The sequence below is a fragment of the Haemorhous mexicanus genome, chromosome 9, assembly GCF_027477595.1.
Source record: "Haemorhous mexicanus isolate bHaeMex1 chromosome 9, bHaeMex1.pri, whole genome shotgun sequence".
NCBI lineage: Eukaryota > Metazoa > Chordata > Aves > Passeriformes > Fringillidae > Haemorhous > Haemorhous mexicanus.
Window position 1 is genome coordinate 822,261 of NC_082349.1, and position 17,507 is coordinate 839,767.

Sequence of the window (17,507 nt, forward strand, 5' to 3'; positions counted from 1 at the left end):
TCTGTCAATAAATTTTTCCTCCTTGAGAAAGGCCTCTCAACATCCTGGAAGAATCTTTCAGAGGATTTTAGGTCCTTGGCAAAGGTCTCCAGATGCCCTGGTAGAATTCTGGGAAATAACAGAGCAGTGGGTTTTAGCTCCTTAGTGAAGATCTCTGAATGTCTTTGGACAATTTTAGGAACTAATCTGTTGGTGATTTTTCTTTCTCCTTGCTAAAGGTCTCTGGCTTTCCTGGTAGAATTTGGGGAAATAACCTGTCAGTGGTTTATTTGCTCTTTGGTGAAGGTCTGTAGCCTAGAATCTTTTTTTCTAGGTAGAATATTAGGAAATGGAAGTACCAGAGTGGGCAACTCTCCATTCCAGAAAGGTCTGGAGCTTCCAGCAGGTCCCAGGGGCCCCTGACTGGAGCTGCCGGTGCCGTTCCCGGCGCTGCCGCCTGTGCGCTGGCTTTGGCAAGGCGGTCAATTTTCATTCCGCCTTCTGGGGGGGAGCGGGGTGGGCGGAACGCGGGGGGCTGGGGGGCCCGCGAGCCGGGCTGCCGGGAGGGCGGAGCGGGGAGCCCGGCAAAGAGGGCCGAGCATCCCTCCGCCGCCGGGCCGGTTGCCAAGGCGACGGCTGCGTGGCAACGGGCTGGCAGCGGGGACCGCCCGCCGCCGCGCCGAGCCGAGCCGAGCGGAGCGGAGCCGAGCGGAGCGGGCGCGCTGCCCTCCGCGCTGGATGCTGCGGCGGCCGCCCGGGAGCAGCCGCGCTCCGCCGCTCCCCGCCCGCCCAGCCCGGGCCGCCCTCGCCCGCAGCAGCAGCGCTCGCCCGCTCTCCGGGGCCGGCGCGGAGCGGAGATGGTGCCGCCGCTGCGGAGCGCCGGGGGCTCCCACCAGTGGCTGGCCATCGTCTTCCTCGGCCTTTGCTGGTTCCTTCCTCCCGGGAGATTGGCCGCGCCGGGCGGAGACTTCCCGGGCTCAGCCGTGGACAATCTGGTGGTCAGGAAAGGGGACACGGCCGTGCTGAGGTAGGAGGCGGCCGCGGGCGGGAGGGATGCGCGGACGGAGCGCCGCGCTGCCGCAGCATCCGTCCCCAGGCTGCCCGAGGGAGGCTCCGGCGGAGCCCCTGGCGGGGATGCTGCGGCGGCGCCGGGCTCGGGGGTGCCCCGGGGATGCGGGAACTTGTCCCCGGCGCCGGCCGGTACCCGCAGCCCTGAGCTCCGGGCCGCCCGCCGGCTCCCGGCGCGGTTTCGTTCCGCGGTTTGCCCTTCTTTCACTCTATTTGAGAAGCCCTGGCTGTTGCTGGAAGTTTAGGAATGGGTTGTTGGGGTGAAATGATGCAGTTTTGGCTTCCGGCAGCAGTTTGGAGGCTCTGCAGAGCGAGCAGCTCGGGGCTGTGGCAGGGAGAGGACGATTAAACCCTGCCAGGAGCATTACCGTCGGCATTATTTATTTTGATACATAGTTCTATATTTCCCAACGATTGGAGCGCTGGCTCCGTGCCGCGAGGAGATTTTTTGCTTCCCGTGGCTCTGTTCCTGCTTTTCCTAATGGACCCTGTGCTCCCGGATCTCCTCGCCTCTTGACTGGAGCAAAATTTGTTTACCGGCAGTCAGACACCACAATCTACTCGAACCTTTCCTCCTGGTTGTGTTCAGCAATCCTCTGCCTTGATTTAATTACCCCCCAGCCCCCACTCTAACTTTTTAGCGGTGTGTTGTACTTCGCCTTGATCCTACCATAGTTCAAAACCCCCCATTTTCTCCTTCTCTGGAATACGGTTGCAGTCGGTTGAAGCTCCTGGCTGGAGAGAAACCTGATTTAATTAGCAGCACTTCTCAGCTATGAAGTCTCTGGCTGTATTGTTTTTTGTTGGGCTGCCACGGAAATCTCCAGGTTACAACGCATTTTATCCATAAGCATTTTTAATGATCCAACAGTCTGCTGTAAAATGCTGTGTGAGGCATTTTCGGTAGGGATTTGGAAGCGTTTTTAGGCTGCTCCTGTTGTAGTAGCTCCTGAAAATACAGTAGATGTCTATGTAGGGCAGCTGACAAGTGGTTTTTATGTGTACCTCAATTATCCTCTGTATTTTGAGACGTGCTCAGGTCCTCGTGCTTTCTGTGGCACAAATGGAGACTCAAAGGAAATAATAATTAAAAAGGGGTTTATTTGTACCGTTGCAGGGAAAGTAACTCGGTGGGTTCCCAGGCTGTTAAGACCCACTCAGCCACTATTAAACACTGTTAGTACCTAGATATGTTCCAGACTGCCTTATTAAGGACTGGTGCGATTGCTCCCAAGGTGGGCTCCGGCCGGGGCTCGGCTGGACCCATTCCGGCTGCCAGGCCCGCTGTCTGCAGCTCGCTGCTGGCTTACATAAACGAGATGGGAGCTCGGGCCGGGAGCATCCCTGGGGTCTCGCCGGGGAGGGCCGGTGTGTGTTTTGTGGCGAGGCTGCTGCAGGAAGCGCGGGCAGCGCTGCTGAGCCCGGCGCGGAGCGGTGGGATGCTGGAATGTCTGTGCTGCAGCTGCTCTGCTCTCCGTGCCCTCTGACAGCTCCGCTCGCTCCCCGTGCCCTCGGCAGGCTCGCTTTAAACGGGGTTATTCTGCTTTCAGCTGGTGACCCGAGGGGGGAAATGCAGGATCTCGGCGTGAGCAGCTCCCCGGGCTCTCCAGCCCGAGCCTCTGCTCCTCTGGGGTGTCCCTGGCTGCAGATGCTGTGACTACACCTCAATGTGCATTAAAGTGATTGCTCGAGCTATTGGAAGTCTCGGAAATCGGCTCCTGTTTAAGCTCCCCGCAGCTCCGGAGCCGCCTGCGCCCAGCCGTGCCCGCAGCGCCCGGAGCGGGCTGTGCTCCGCAGCCCCGGATCCCGGCACCATGGCCAGGGCTCCCCCGGCCACCTCGTGCTGGCTCTCCCTCCCTGCTCTGGGCTCGGCCTCCCTGTGCCAGCGAGGGCTCCAAACCCACCCGGCCCTGGCTGCGAGGGCAGCCAGCTCCCGGTTTGAGCTCCCGCCGGGATACGGGCGGCACTCCCGCGGCTGGGAGTCAGCATTTCCGAGCCTGCGGGAGCTGAGGGTGATCTCCGGGCTGGGGCCGAGCCGGAGCCGTGCCCGAGCCCGGGCCTGGGGCTGCCCTGGCTGGGGTGCACAGCCCCGGGGCTCCGGCGGCAGCTGGGCACATCTGGCCGTGCCCTGAGGGTGAGAGCAGAGGGCATCCACGGGGCTGCCGCTGGGACCGGGGACAAACTTCCACTCACGAGTCTCGTTCTGTGCTGGTGTGCCAGGGGAGAAGGCACAGAGCCCCCCTGGGTGAGCCCAGGTCAGGCTGAGCTGGGTCCCAGCCCCAGCTCTCACACCGAGGTTTCGTTGTCTGCCCGAAGATGGGGAGTAAAGGACTGCTGGGGCTCTCCAGGAGAAGCCTCTGCGTGCTAACATACAGCAAAAAGTTCAGCTCCCTCATTTTAAATGATTCATTCATATCTCAGTGTAATCGATCCATTTTGGATCCAGCACACAGAGTTTGCTGGAGGATCATTCCCTGCCTGTCCTGATGCTCCTGGAGCACAGCTCCCTGGCTGCTACTGCTGCTCAGACAGACCCCACTCCTCACCCCATGGCCCCCGAGGTGTGGGTGCCCTCCCCACCCTGTGCCAGGCCCGTGCTGGGGCCACATGGTGCCTTGCTGCTGCTGCCCGGGTGGCACAGGGAGCTGGGATTGTCCCTTGGTGCCCAGGTGGCACTGGGAGCTAGGATTGTCCCTTGGTGCCCAGGTGGCACAGGGAGCTGGGACTGTCCCCAGGTGGCACAGGCTGCTGGGATTGTCCCCAGGTAGTGGCACAGGGAGCTGGGATTGTCCCCAGGTGGCACTGGGTGCTGGGATTGTCCCCAGGTAGTGGCACAGGGTGCTGGGACTGTCCCCAGGTGGCACTGGGTGCTGGGATTGTCCCCAGGTAGTGGCACAGGCTGCTGGGATTGTCCCCAGGTAGTGGCACAGGGTGCTGGGACTGTCCCCAGGTGGCACAGGCTGCTGGGATTGTCCCCAGGTAGTGGCACAGGGTGCTGGGACTGTCCCCAGGTGGCACTGGGTGCTGGGATTGTCCCCAGGTAGTGGCACAGGGTGCTGGGACGCTCCTGTGGCCTGCCAGGCCAGCACTCCCACAGCAGCAGTCACCATGCCCACGTCTTCCCGAGCTCTGACAGAAGAGGAGCTTTGCCAAGGGTGTCACTGGGCACCTGTTTTGGTACAGGAGCTCCCCAGCACGGGGATTTTAAAGAAAACCCCTCCTTAGGCGAGGAGCTGTGCCTGTGATGAGTTATTGCTGCAGCCTCGGTAATTAAAGCCTGCTCCCTTTTGTTTGCTTTCAATGGGTGATGGATCCCCGCAGTCCCAACTGTTTGTGTTTCTTGGAATTAGGAGAAATTCTGTCAGTAACACAGTTGTTTTGCGTGGCAGAATAATTTTGGGAAGCCGCTGATTTTCAGCAGTAGAATTCCATCCTGCATCCTTCCTGTGTTCTTCCCAGGCAGCTGGTTAAGATTTTATGAGAACCCACGAGGAAGGAGAGCGAGTTCTGAAGCCATGGTTTTATTAAAAGAATAAATTGCTGCGTTGTGCACTGGCAGGAGTTCAGGAGGCAGGCTGTGTGGTCAGAACCAGGCTCTGCTGTGACCCTCTGCACGATCCTGTCGGGAGAGGGATCACCCTGAGCTCCAGCACCCTGAGCTCCAGCACATCCGTCTCGCCGACAGCACAAGTGGCAATTTCGGGAGAGGAGTGGTTTAGGAGAGGTGACAAATGCGGGGGAGCCGGCAGGGACAGCACGTGTCACCTCCCGTGTCCCCTCCCGTGTCACCTCCCTCCCTGCCCCGGAGCAGGGCTGGACACCCGGGGAGAACAGAGGCCACCTCCAGGCGGGATGGGGGCTGCTCCCCCCTTCCCGGGAGGTGGAAGGGGATGTGGGGAGGGCAGGGGAGAGGTCCCCTCGGGATGGCAGCAGGAGGCATTGCTGCTGCTGCTGCTGGTGCAGTGGGGAAAGCAGGAATTCCCCTTTTCCCCCTGCTGGAGCTGCCCCGGGCAGTGCCAGCAGAGCCTGCAGACCCCGCCTGCAGTTTGGAACCCAAATCTCCTTGGAGATCAGAACGTGCAAAGCTGAAGATGATCAAAAGGGATTTTCTAGCGAGTAAAGGTTTTTATTGTGTGTTTTGTTTTCCTGAAAGCTCCCGGGTAATGAAACCAAGTGTGAGTGAGAGTACCTTTATAGCACCTGCACGTTGTGTCAGCACAGCAAATTGGGCTTCAGAGGCTGTCATGGCTTTTAAGAAAGCAGCAGATTTGTTAGCAGTGTGTGGTTCTAGAGGGGCTGGGGCAGGTGTGCTCTGCAGTCTGGGCAGCTCTGGGGGTTCTCACGCAGAGGGTTAGGCTGCAGCTGGGTGCCTGGGCTGGAGCTGGCAGGGAGCAGCAGGGGAGCTGCACGGGTGGCAGTATCCGTGTCCAGCTGAGATCTCAGGGCTGGGCTCAGCCTGACCTGGCTGGGGGGCCCGGGGCCCAGCTCGGGGCCAGCTCGGTGCAGCCACGTGTTTGACTAGCCCTGGGCTGAGGCTGGGGCAGCCAGTGCTCCCTGAGGGCTGATTGTAGGAAAATGTCGCCTTGATTTTTTAAGATTTTTTTAGGGTTTTTTTTTTTTTCAAGGTGAAGAAAAAAGGGAATGTTTATTTTCTGACTCCAACATTTATAGATTTCCAAAAGTGACAGTGGATTGGAGAGTGACACTGCCACCTCTCCAATGACACTGGACAAACCAACAGCCCATCAGATTTCTCTTCTATAAAAGAATGCAAACCAATAAGTTATTTACAGAAAGTGTGTGAGAAAGTTTGTTACAAGAATGTAAACATCAGAAGGCTTAGAGAATCTTAAAAAATCAGGATGACACATTCCCATCTCCACACTGGAGCAAACACTCCCCACTGCCAGCAGAGCCCTGCCGTGGGTCAGGGGGCCTGGCCAGACAGAGCCTGCCTGGGCCCAGAGCCCTGCCTGGGCTTCCTCAGCCTCAGGGGCTCAAAACCAAACCAAACCAAAGCACAGCGTGAGGGTCAGCACCCTGCATTCATCCTGGGAGCTCCTGGGCAGTCCCATGGCCCCAGGTGGGCACGGCTGGGGAGCCTGTGGGGCTGGAGCACCTGTGCCAGGCAAACCTTGCACCCAAAGCTGAGCAGCTCCTCGGGAGCACGGGGTGCCTAATTCATATTTAGATGGAATTACTGAGGGGCCAGTGACTGTTGGAGCCTGGGATTTACCAGTTTTGCCTTCTTTTCCAAGAAGAGCCAAGCTTCACAGCTGAGAGCTCTTGCCTGAGGAGTGATGGTGTCCTGGGACAGCTGTGGCACCTCTGTCAGACACCCACCCAGTGCCACTTGTGTCACTGAGAGCTGTGCATTTGGAAAGGAGCTCTGCAGCAGGAGGAGAGCGGGTGGGCAGTGAGTCCATGCAGTAACTGGAATTTTGGGATCCTCTGTGCATCCCAGCATCCCAGTCCCCCCAGTGCCTGCCCGGGGCTGGGTGTGGCTGTGAGCACAGGCGCTGGTAGAGTGTAATAAATACAGTAAATGTATATAAATAGTAAATATTTATAATATCTACAATATAGTAAATATAAATAAATAGTCTGTGCAGAGTGTAATAAATAGAAAAGACCCCTTCTTTCCTTTATGGTTTCAAAAGGTTCATTTCTTGACTTCCATCCCCTTGGTGTTCTGCTGCAATTTGGGTCATAAATCCTTTGGCTCCGTGGGGTTTCACTCCTGAAATGTGACCGTGGGACCTGCAGGCTCCTGTGCACACCCCAGGTGATGAAGTTGTTGTTTGCATAAGAATTTCCTCCTCCCAGTCCCTGCCAATTATTAAACAAGCACATTATGGCACTTGCCTCTTGTCTGCGCGGCAATAATAAATAAATTCAGCACAAATTAAAATAATTTATCATTTTAAATGATGGCGAATGTTTCAGCTGTTCTGCAGAAGAGCTAACAAAACAAGGAGTCAGGAAGGGATGAAAACTGGGATTTGTTCCAAGGGGCTGTTTTGCTGGGGAGAAAACAGAGACTTGATGGCTTTCTCCTTGTCACCGTGTGTGAGCTGAGTGCAGCTGATGTCCCCGGGGCTCTGGGCACTGCTGTCCTGGGCCAGGCAGTGACGGAGCTGAGCATGTGGCTGCAGTGGGCTGGTGCTCCTGCCCTGCTGGGGAGCTGCTGGGAGAGATCCCAGAGTGATCCCAGAGTGATCCCATGGGCCATCCCAGAGTGATCCCATGGGCTCTCCTGGGATTGATCCCAGAGTGATCCCATGGGCCATCCCAGAGTGATCCCAGAGTGATCCCATGGGCTCTCCTGGGAGTGATCCCAAAGTGATCCCATGGGCCATCCTGGAGTGATCCCAGAGTGATCCCAGAGTGATCCCATGGGCCATCCTGGAGTGATCCCAGAGTGATCCTGTGGGCTCTCCTGGAGCTGGAGCCCTGCCCGAGGTGTGTGAGAGCAGGATGTGGAGCTGTGCCTGACCCCAGGGGAATGGGGCACCCAAGGCTGCCTGTCACTGATCCCAGGGGAATGGGGCACCCAGGGCTGCCTGTCACTGATCCCAGGGGAATGGGGCACCCAGGGCTGCCTGTCACTGACCCCAGGGGAATGGGGCACCCAGGGCTGCCTGTCACTGATCCCAGGGGAATGAGCTGGTTCAGGACCCTCAGGGAAGGGCAATGGGGGATGTGGGACAGAGCTGGGTCTCTCTCCCTCTCCCCATGGCTGCTGCTGCCCCCGGGAAGGCTCAGCCCGGCACAGGAGCTGCCCCATCACTTGTTCTGCAGCAATTGTGGTGTCACTGGGATCCAAAGGGAGCTGGGCTGCAGCCTGGCCAGGTCAGTGCTGACTGTGGCAGTGACACTGGCGAGTGGCACAGGGGGATGGAGCTGGTGACAGGGCTCAGCACCAGCTGTACAAGAGCCCTGATGCCATCTGCCATCGGATCAGAGCCTCCCTCCCCAGACCCCCCCGGGCAGAGGCTGCTGGGGGCAGGGCTGGGCTCTGAGCAGTACCAAAGGAGCTGGAACTGCCCCCCAGCCAGAGCCCCAGTTCTGTCTCAGCCCTTCCCAGCAGAGGACTGGCATGGCCAATGCCTCCTGAGGCTCTGCTCCTGCTTTTCCTGGAGCTGCCAGCTCCGAGTGTCCCCTGGCAGACCTGGTGTCCATGGAGCATCCCCTGGCCCACGGCCTGGCCAGGCTGGCTGGGTGCCCTCCCTCTGCTCCTGAGCTGTGCTCCAGGGCTCAGGGGGGCTCAGGGAGGTGGGGTGAGCAGAGGGTGCAGTGCTCATCACGGGCTCAGCGAGGTGGTGGCTGGGGGCTCAGAGCTCTTTCCAGCCCAAACCCCCTGGAGAGATTTCTCTCTGCAGCCTCTCTGCAGGCTTTGCTGTGGTGTCCATGGGCTGGGGCCGGGGCAGGGCTGGGCAGTGGCTGTGCTCCAGCTCCCAGGTGCAGAGCCTTGGCCACATCCAGGGGAGGAGGGGCAGCAGGAAATCTGTTATGAAAGTGGCCTAATTATAACGAGCAGTTTTCCCCCTGGCTGGAACAAGTGGACTAGAAAATTGTACTAGACTTTTCATTCAGAGACTATTAAAGAGCAGAGGAAGGGAGAACAAAATATAGCTTTTGTCACAGCTCTTTTTATTTCTTTTTTTTTTTTTTTGTATAGAGTCCTGCACATGGTCAGAAATTAGTTTCAAATTAATTTAATTATTGTATTTAGTTTGTGATTTTTTTATAACCTGCATAAACCCCCTTGGTGTTACATTTCTGGTGGTGTGAAGATGCAAGGGCTGAGATAAACCACAGGCAGCAAATTAAATGTGGCTGACGAGGTCACCTGGGGCTCTGGGCTGGGGTGGCCCAGGCTGGGGGACACACTGGGCTGAGCCCCAGGGAGAGCCAGGGGTGAAAATCCTCTGGCAGCCCAGCTGGGAGGAGATGTGCATGGGCAGCAGGGAACCTGGCTGATGGCCTGTCCTGGTTGGAAAAGAAAGTGAGTTTTTTGGAGGTTTGGTGGTCAAAGCAGTAAGTGCTGAGATTTGAATATTGGCCCCAGGGAGGGCAGAGCTCAGGGCTGGGCTGGGGCAGAGAGGATCCAGGGCATCCTACAGGAGCAGGGGAATGCCTTGGGGCTGGAGGAGGGCAGGTTTACACTGGGTATTAGGAAGAAATTCTTCAACGCAAAGAAGTCTCTGATGCTCTGGGTTTCACACAAACTCAGGTTTAGTGACCTGCTCCAGCTTTGGCTTCTATGAGTGGGTTTGGTTTCTGCCCCTGCAGCTCCAAGCATCCCCCCAGACTGTTTACCTGAGCTGTTCCTCCAAGCATCCCCCCAGAATGTCTACCTGAGCTGTTCCTCCAAGCATCCCCCCAGAATGTCTACCTGAGCTGTTCTCCAAGCATCCCCCAGACTGTTTACCTGAGCTGTTCTCAGAGGGGTGTGCTGGCTTCCCCCCATGATTTATTGGAGCTGTGCTGACCAGATCACCTGCCCAAACACCCTTGGGGCTCGCTGGGCACCTTCTGAGTGTCCCCTTCCCCAGGCAGCTCTGGATTCTTGGCTCCTGGCCTGGCTCTGCCCTGAGTCACAGCCACCTCAACCCACAGAGGTAAAGAAATGCACTGACTCATCCTTAGCCTTCTATTCCACTTTTTAATTTGCATTAGTACCTCAAAACAATATCCCTTCTGAGCCCTCCCTCAGCTAATCTTGTGGAAGGAAAATGGATTTGGACATGTATAAAACATGGAAAGTCACAGAATCCAAAAAGTGGATGAAATTCACAGCAATCAAGCTTTTCAAGGCAGCCAGCCCAGAACCATCACGCTGGAATTAAAAATAAATTTGGTTACAGGAAATCATCTCCGGTGCTGTTCCCCTCGGTGGGCTGGTGTAGGAGGGCAGGAGCACAGAGCCCCAGGCAGGGGGGCTCAGGGGGGCTCGGGGGGGCTCAGGGGGGATCAGGGGGGATCAGAGGGGCTCAGGGGGGATCAGGGGGGCTCAGGGGGGATCAGGGGGGCTCGGGGGGGATCAGGGGGCTCAGGGGGGATCGGGGGGATCAGGGGGGATCGGAGGGCTCAGGGGGGCTCAGGGGGGATCAGGGGGGCTGGGTGCAGCCCCAAGCACACAGCAGTGCCCAGGGCCAGCTGGGATGGAGTCCTGTGGGCTGGGAGAGATGGGAAGGACAGGGACACTGCTGGGGACAGGGGACAGGGACACTGCTGGGGACAGGGACACTGCTGGGGACAGGGGACAGGGACACTGCTGGGGACAGGGACACTGCTGGGGACAGAGACACTGCTGGGGACAGGGGACAGGGACACTGCTGGGGAGAGGGGGCACTGCTGGGGACAGGGACACTGCTGGGGACAGGGCCAGCCACAGAGCAGGTGGCTGAGGGACCCGTGTTTGGACAGTCCAGGCACCCTGAGCTGTCCATGACCCCTGTCCCCACCTGGGCTGGCCCAGAGCCCATCAAGGCTGCAGTGGCTCGGGGTGTCCCCACCTGGGCTGGCCCAGAGCCCATCAAGGCTGCAGTGGCTCGGGGTGTCCCCTGGAGCCTCCCAGGGCGCCCTGTGCCCGCCCAGCCTCGGGCACTGCCCCTTGCCTGGGATGGCACCCAGGGGAGCGGGTCAGACAGGCCAGGGGCAGAGCCAGGAGACCCCCAGTGCCACAGCTGGGGGGACACACACCCGTCAGCTCAGAGAGCACAGATTGAATGGCTGGGCATGGGTGGGTGTGGAACAGAAGTGGGTTGGGATGGAGTCCCAGAGCAGCTGGGGCTGCCCTGGATCCCTGGCAGTGCCCAGGCCAGGCTGGACACTGGGGCTGGAGCACCTGGGGCAGTGGGAGGTGTCCCTGCCATGGCAGGGGTGGAATGAGATGAGATTTAAAGTCCCTGCCAACCCAAACCAGTCTGGGAGTCTGTGCATTTCTCCCGGTAAGAATTCTGTGTTTGTAGAATTGGTTTGTTTGTTTGGGTTGGTTTTGTTTTGCTTTGGTATTTCTCACGGCTTTGTTTGCTTTTACTTTTTCCCTTTGTTTAGTTATTTTTAGCTGTGTGTTTTGTTCTGGCAGCTGTGTGCACATCCCAGTTTCTGTGATTTTGGGGGGATGTTGGCCCAGGCTGCCCCCAGCCCCTGGTGTGGCCCTTCCCTCCCCGCAGAGCCCTGTGGGATCACACTCTGACCCTGCTCTGGGGGAGCTTTTTAACATTCCTGTGCCTCAACAAAACAGAGACTGTTCCTGTAGTGCTTCCAAAAACATTTTCACCAGCTAAGAAATTCTTTAAATAGTCCTCACTGAGTGGGGCTGCTAATTTGCATGGCAGCTTGATTAAACGTAACCTGCTTCCACACTTAATTTATTTTGAAACTGCCCAACGTTTTCATTCCATGCTATTAATTTTACATTAGTAGACTGGCTTGATTACTTAAGAAGGAAGGTAATTTTATCATCTTCCTTGGTGTAAGTTCAAATCCATACTGAAAAATGCTCTGAAAGTGGTTATAAATAACAAAGGGCTTTGCTCCACATAAAGATCTGTTGGACCTGGTGGTGTGATGCAGAAGGCAATGAAGATTTAGGTGCTTCAGTGATCATCTTTGGCTTCAGCAGAGCTTGGCTCTGCCTGGCAATGTCTATTCTGGGTGTGTGGGCCTGGGGACCCAAAAAAGGCAGTGGTGAAGGGTGCATCTTGCACAGGTGCTCCATCTTCCCCAGGAAGTGATATTTTTAGGAAAACGGAGTCTCAGAGGCTCGGGCAGAGCTGTGGCACCTCCCTCTTGCCGTGGATCTGCTCCAGAAAGGGGCCACAGCTCTTTCTGGGCTGGGGTGCCTCACACTGGTGCCAAGTCCTGCCGAAAAGGGCCCAGGCAAGATCCTCTAAAACTTATTTCTACTCTAATTTAATCAGCTTCTCTTTCCAGGGCGAGACTTGTACAGAAACACAATATTTCAGATTTCTTGCAGAACTGGAGACTAAACTAAAAATTATTTAGGTTATCGACCATCTGTTCTCAAAGGATGGTTTCATGAGTATGGCTGAGAATGCAATTTTTAGGTAAAGCTCAAGAAATTCCTTTTTTTTTTCTTTTTTTTTTTTGTTCCTTTTTGAATATTCCTATTATCCCACACTTTTGCCCTGGAGGCAGGTTCTGGATCCCTCTGGATCCCCTTGGTTACTCCCTCATTTCCTCCCTCTCTGCTCTTGGAAACTCAGCTTGCAGTCTCCACGAGGGTGGCACAGAGATGTTTTTCTGTTTCAGATTTGCAAACTGAAATGTTCCCTTTATCTGCTGAGCTGTCCCTGTAGATATCTACCAAGGGGCTCAAGCACTCCACTAAGAGAGAATAAAATCCCTCTGCCTCATTTCTGCCAGTCCCCTGTGAGGACTCTTTCCTTGGACACCTCCCTGGGCAGCTGTGCCAAGGCCTGAGTACCCTTTCCACGGGGAAATTCCTGCTGGCACTTTCAGGGGTGAGAGGAAGGGGAGGTAACAAAAAGGAAGCTGCTCAAAGGGACGTCCCAATAAGCTGGGTCTATTTTAAAACCAGACTTTATGCTGGGCCTAACTCAGCAGCACGGCAAAGCCCCGGGGCCAGGATCCAGAGGTGTGCACAGCTGGGCATGGAGGAGAGTCCCAAAGCTTTGCTGGCATGGAAACGTGCTGGGACCTGTTTTCCCAAAGCTGCTGGCAGAGCAGAAAGGGGCAGAGGAGGGAGAGAAATATTGTATGGGAAATAAAAAATGTTTATGGGGAGAAGCTTCAGGAGCCCTGGCTAATTAGCCTGGCAGAACAGCATTAGGCACCCTCATTGTGCTGGAGAATGTTTTCATGTCAGAAACCTCCCAAAATCCAATCTTGGCAAAAAACCCATAATGCAAACTAATGACTAAAAGCTGAAAGTGAACAATTCCAACTTAACTGTGGAGCGAGGGTTTTAGAGGCAATTAACTGCTGCAATCAGCACTCAGAGCAACGCAGGGCTCCTGTCTCTGCCCATCTCTCGGGGCTGCCTGCCTCTGCAGAAGGCACCTCGGGGCCCTTTGTTGGGCTGGATGGTGTCAGGAAGGGGTTTCTTGGGCAGAGGGAAGGGAGAAATTCCTTTTTTCCCAAGGCAGAGGGTGCAGGGCTGTTCTGAAGCCCAGCTCCTCCCTCCAGCCCCACTGGTGTCACAGCAGAGAACAACCACGGGCTCCTGTGAGGATTTCCTGGATGCAGAACTTTGTTTCTGAGTGTTAGTGGGTGTCACTGTGCAGTTAATTCTGTTCTTTAAATACCTGAAATTGTTGTTTGATTTTAATGCTAAAAATCTGATTTCTTTAGTGACCCAAATGAAAGCTGTTGTGTGTAGGGATGGGATGGAGAATATTCTAATGTGGGCTGCAGGTGTGGGAAAAATGCAAAACCTGGTCAAGGGGTGCTTGACCTCTGCCTTGTCAGTGTCACCCCTGTGGCAGGGGCTGCAGAGGGCAGCTGAGGTGGTTCCAGCTCCTGGAGGAGCCAGGCAGCCAACTCAGAGCATTGCTGTGCCTTTCCCCAGAGTTACTCAGGAAACAAGTTCCTCCCGTGTCCTCTGCTCATAAAGCCATAAATCTGTGCTGTAAGTAAGCAGTGCAATTTAATGGTCAGTTTAATCTGCAGATTGTGAGCATCAGGACTTTTGAGGAGCAGTGATTTCTGTCAGCAGCAGAGAAACTCTGCCTCTGTCCTGCTGGGTGCTGCTGCTCCATCCTGGGCAGGCTGGCAGGGTCCCTGCTAACTGCAAGTAGGAGGGAGAGGAGTGGGGCAGCTCGATATCCTGGAGAGCAGCTGGCTGTCCCTGCCAGAGCAGGGCTGCTGGCTCCTCTCACTGGCCTGCAGCCCACGCCAGCAGGGATTCATTTCCTTCAGCTTCCCAAACCGCCGTGTCCCAGAGCTCTCACAGCAGGCTGGGAACAGAAAGGCCCAAGGAGAAAACAGACACAGCTCGTGCACTGAGCTGCTCTGGAGATGTGAGCTCAGGGTGCCCAGGGCAGCTGGGGCTGCCCCTGCATCCCTGCAATGTCCCAGGCCAGCCTGGACACTGCGGCTGGAGCACCTGGCACAGGGCCAGGGGCTGCAACTGGAGGAGCTTTCTCCACGTTTTCTCATTTCTCCATCTTTTCTCATTTCTCCATGTTTTCTCATTTCTCCATGTTTTCTCATTTCTCCATGTTGTCTGATTTCTCCATGTTTTCTCATTTCTCCATATTTTCTCATTTCTCCATATTGTCTAATTTCTCCATATTGTCTAATTTCTCCATGTTGTCTAATTTCTCCATATTTTCTCATTTCTCCATGTTGTCTCATTTCTCCATGTTTTCTCATTTCTCCATGTTGTCTCATTTCTCCATGTTGTCTGATTTCTCCATCTTTTCTCATTTCTCCATATTTTCTCATTTCTCCATGTTGTCTCATTTCTCCATGTTTTCTCATTTCTCCATGTTGTCTCATTTCTCCATATTGTCTAATTTCTCCATATTTTCTCATTTCTCCATGTTTTCTCATTTCTCCATGTTTTCTCATTTCTCCACATTTTCTCATTTCTCCATGTTTTCTCATTTCTCCATGTTTTCTCATTTCTCCATACTGTCTAATTTCTCCATATTTTCTCATTTCTCCATATTTTCTCATTTCTCCATGTTTTCTTATTTCTCCATATTTTCTCATTTCTCCATGTTGTCTCATTTCTCCATGTTTTCTCATTTCTCCATGTTTTCTCATTTCTCCATGTTTTCTCAATTCTCCAGTTTTTCTCTGGAAGCTTTCGGGAGGTTTCAGACAGTGCCCCAAGGGTCTGGGGATGTGGCAGGTCCGTGTGGGTCCTGCCAGGCTCCCAGGGGTGCTCCCAGGGCGATGGGAAGCTGCCTGCCCAGGTTTAATGAAGATATCCCACATCTTGGGGATCCAATTTACTGACTGTCACTGTTAATGAAATCTCTCCGAGCAAACCTCGGGGTCTGACATTGCCAGGGACAGAGGCAGCATCCATTCCAGGTGAGCACAGAGATTCAGCCTGTGAGGTACCTGCGACTGTCACAGGTGAAAATCTCTGCTAATGAACTGTGTATTAGTGGGAGACAGGGAGAGAACTCCCTCGGTCTCTTAATTTACTTTGAATAATTCATTAGCTGGCACTCCTCACCCGTGGCAGGCGCAGGTAAATCCCACTCTGGAGCTGCTAATTAAAGTTGCAGGATGAAGGGAGGCTACTAATGAGATGCGAGACGAGTCCTCCAGCAATGCAGAGGCACTTGTAGCACACAAAGTTTTATTGTTGGTTTTCACAGGAGGGCAGGGAGCACTGAGGCATTCACACTGGTTCCAGCAAGGCTGGATCACTGCACAACTCCTGACACGAGGGGAGCAGGGACAGGAGCAGAGGGAACAGCCCCAGGCTGGGCCAGGGCAGCTCAGGGTGGGCACAGCAGGGATTTCCCCATGGAAAGGGGGTCAGGCACTGGGACTGCCCAGGGAGGGTTGGAGTGCCCATCCCTGGAGGGGGCACTCAGAGCTCTGGGGGTTGGGATTGGGCACAGCTGGGACTCGGTGGGCTGGGGGGGCTTTTCCAGCCTCAGGGATCCTGAGAGGAGCAGGAATACCTGTGGCACCAAGGTGGGACCTTAGTGTTCATCCAAACACGTGGAGATTGGAAACAGTGCAGTATTTCACACTTTTATTATATATAAAAGAATAGAGACAATAAATCCATGTGGATTTTACCAGACATTTTTATGGATAAATACACTGCTAAAATGTCACCTCTGTACAGTGCCATATTTTATAGGTTATAGCAAACCCTTGTTACCTGAGTGAGGGTCTGGGTGTGCCATGTGCTCAAGGGTGTGGATCTCACAGCATGAAAAACACAGCACCAACTTTGCAGGGTAGAAATTAATATTTCTGCTGTTTGCTTCTGCAACATCAAATGCAGAAAATGAATGTTGTGTGCAGAGTACACAAAATTGCCTTTTTGTGATTTGTGTTGTCTGGTTTGTTCACTACACTGAAATTTGTGATGTTGCAACACATTTAAATGTGTTTTCTGCTGGGTGGGAATGAGAAATCCAGAGATCTGTGTGGGGACATGGAGAGGGACAAAAATATACTTTTAATGATTATTTTCAGTGTACAAATTGCAGCTCGCTGCTCAGACAAAATCAGCTGAGTTCAAGCATTTTATCTTACTCAAGAAAATATCTCCCAGAGAAACATGAGCAGCAGAGCCACCCTGAGCCCGGGCCAGGAGGGTGTGAGGAGGGTGAGAAGCCCTGGGAAGGATCTTCTGGAACAGCTGCTTTCCTGTGGAAACAGGGAAATATTAACTGCACCTTCCTAATAAAGCAACTTGAGCTGGAGCTGAAACACACATAGCTGTGATTTAAAATGCAAGCAACCTCTGCAAATCAATACGAGCTCTATAAAAAGGGTTCCAAATGATGATGCTAATGAATCCTGAGGTGAAATATTCCTGGCAGGCACAACACACTGATCCCTGCCACTCTCAGCCTGCTTGTGGCACTCCTGACAGAGCCATGACTGGAAGAGAAGGCTCCCAGCTTGGACCCAGCACAGCTCTGACAAAGCCTTGGCAGCTGCAGGAGTCCAAAGCCGAGCCCAAACCTGGCCCTGGGTGCACCTTGGGGTGAGGCTTTTCCCAGCAGGGACCTGCTGTGCTCAGCAAATCCAGCAGCTCCAGCCCGGGCTGGGCTCCCAGCTTGGCCTCCCCATGGCTCTCAGCCTCCCTGTGGCCATCAGCCTCCTTGTGGCCATCAGCCTGGCTTCCAGCCCTGCTCTCAGCCTCCCCATGGCTCTGGAACCAGACCCACAGCCAGCTCTGGAAATACCCTGAGCTCTGGAAATGCCCTGGAGCCAAACCCAGCTCTGGAAATGCCCTGCAGCCAGACCCAGCTCTGGAAATGCTCTGGAACCAGACCCAGCTCTGGAAATGCCCTGGAACCACACCCACAGCCAGCTCTGGAAATGCCCTGAGCTTTTCAAATGCCCTGCAGCCAGACCCAGCTCTGGAAATGCCCTGCAGCCAGACCCAGCTCTGGAAATGCCCTGGAGCCAAACCCAGCTCTGGAAATGCTCTGGAACCAGACCCACAGCCAGCTCTGGAAATACCCTGAGCTCTGGAAATGCCCTGGAACCAGACCCAGCTCTGGAAATGCTCTGGAACCAGACCCACAGCCAGCTCTGGAAATGCCCTGGAACCAGACCCAGCTCTGGAAATGCTCTGGAACCAGACCCACAGCCAGCTCTGGAAATGCCCTGGAACCAGACCCAGCTCTGGAAATGCCCTGGAACCAGACCCACAGCCAGCTGTGCCCGTGTGGAGGCTCTGGGGGGACTGGGACCTCTGGGTGTCCTGTGGGTGTCCTGGTGCCAGGGGAGCTGCTGCAGCCTGTGTGGGGTTT

At 55.0% G+C, this 17,507-nt stretch overlaps 1 protein-coding gene across 2 annotated transcripts in view; it reads left to right on the plus strand.

The window, feature by feature from the left end:
• Positions 1 to 770: 770 nt before the first annotated feature.
• NEGR1 (neuronal growth regulator 1) overlaps positions 771 to 17,507 on the plus strand; it is a 196,562-nt gene continuing 179,825 nt past the window's right edge. Inside the window, exon 1 of one of the 2 annotated variants that reach the window (XM_059853533.1) lies at positions 771 to 1,006. In XM_059853533.1, the coding sequence (XP_059709516.1) occupies positions 837 to 1,006 (170 nt within the window). In that variant the 5' untranslated portion in view covers positions 771 to 836. The remainder of the gene's footprint in view (positions 1,007 to 17,507) is intronic. The other variant, XM_059853534.1, reaches the window with a different exon arrangement.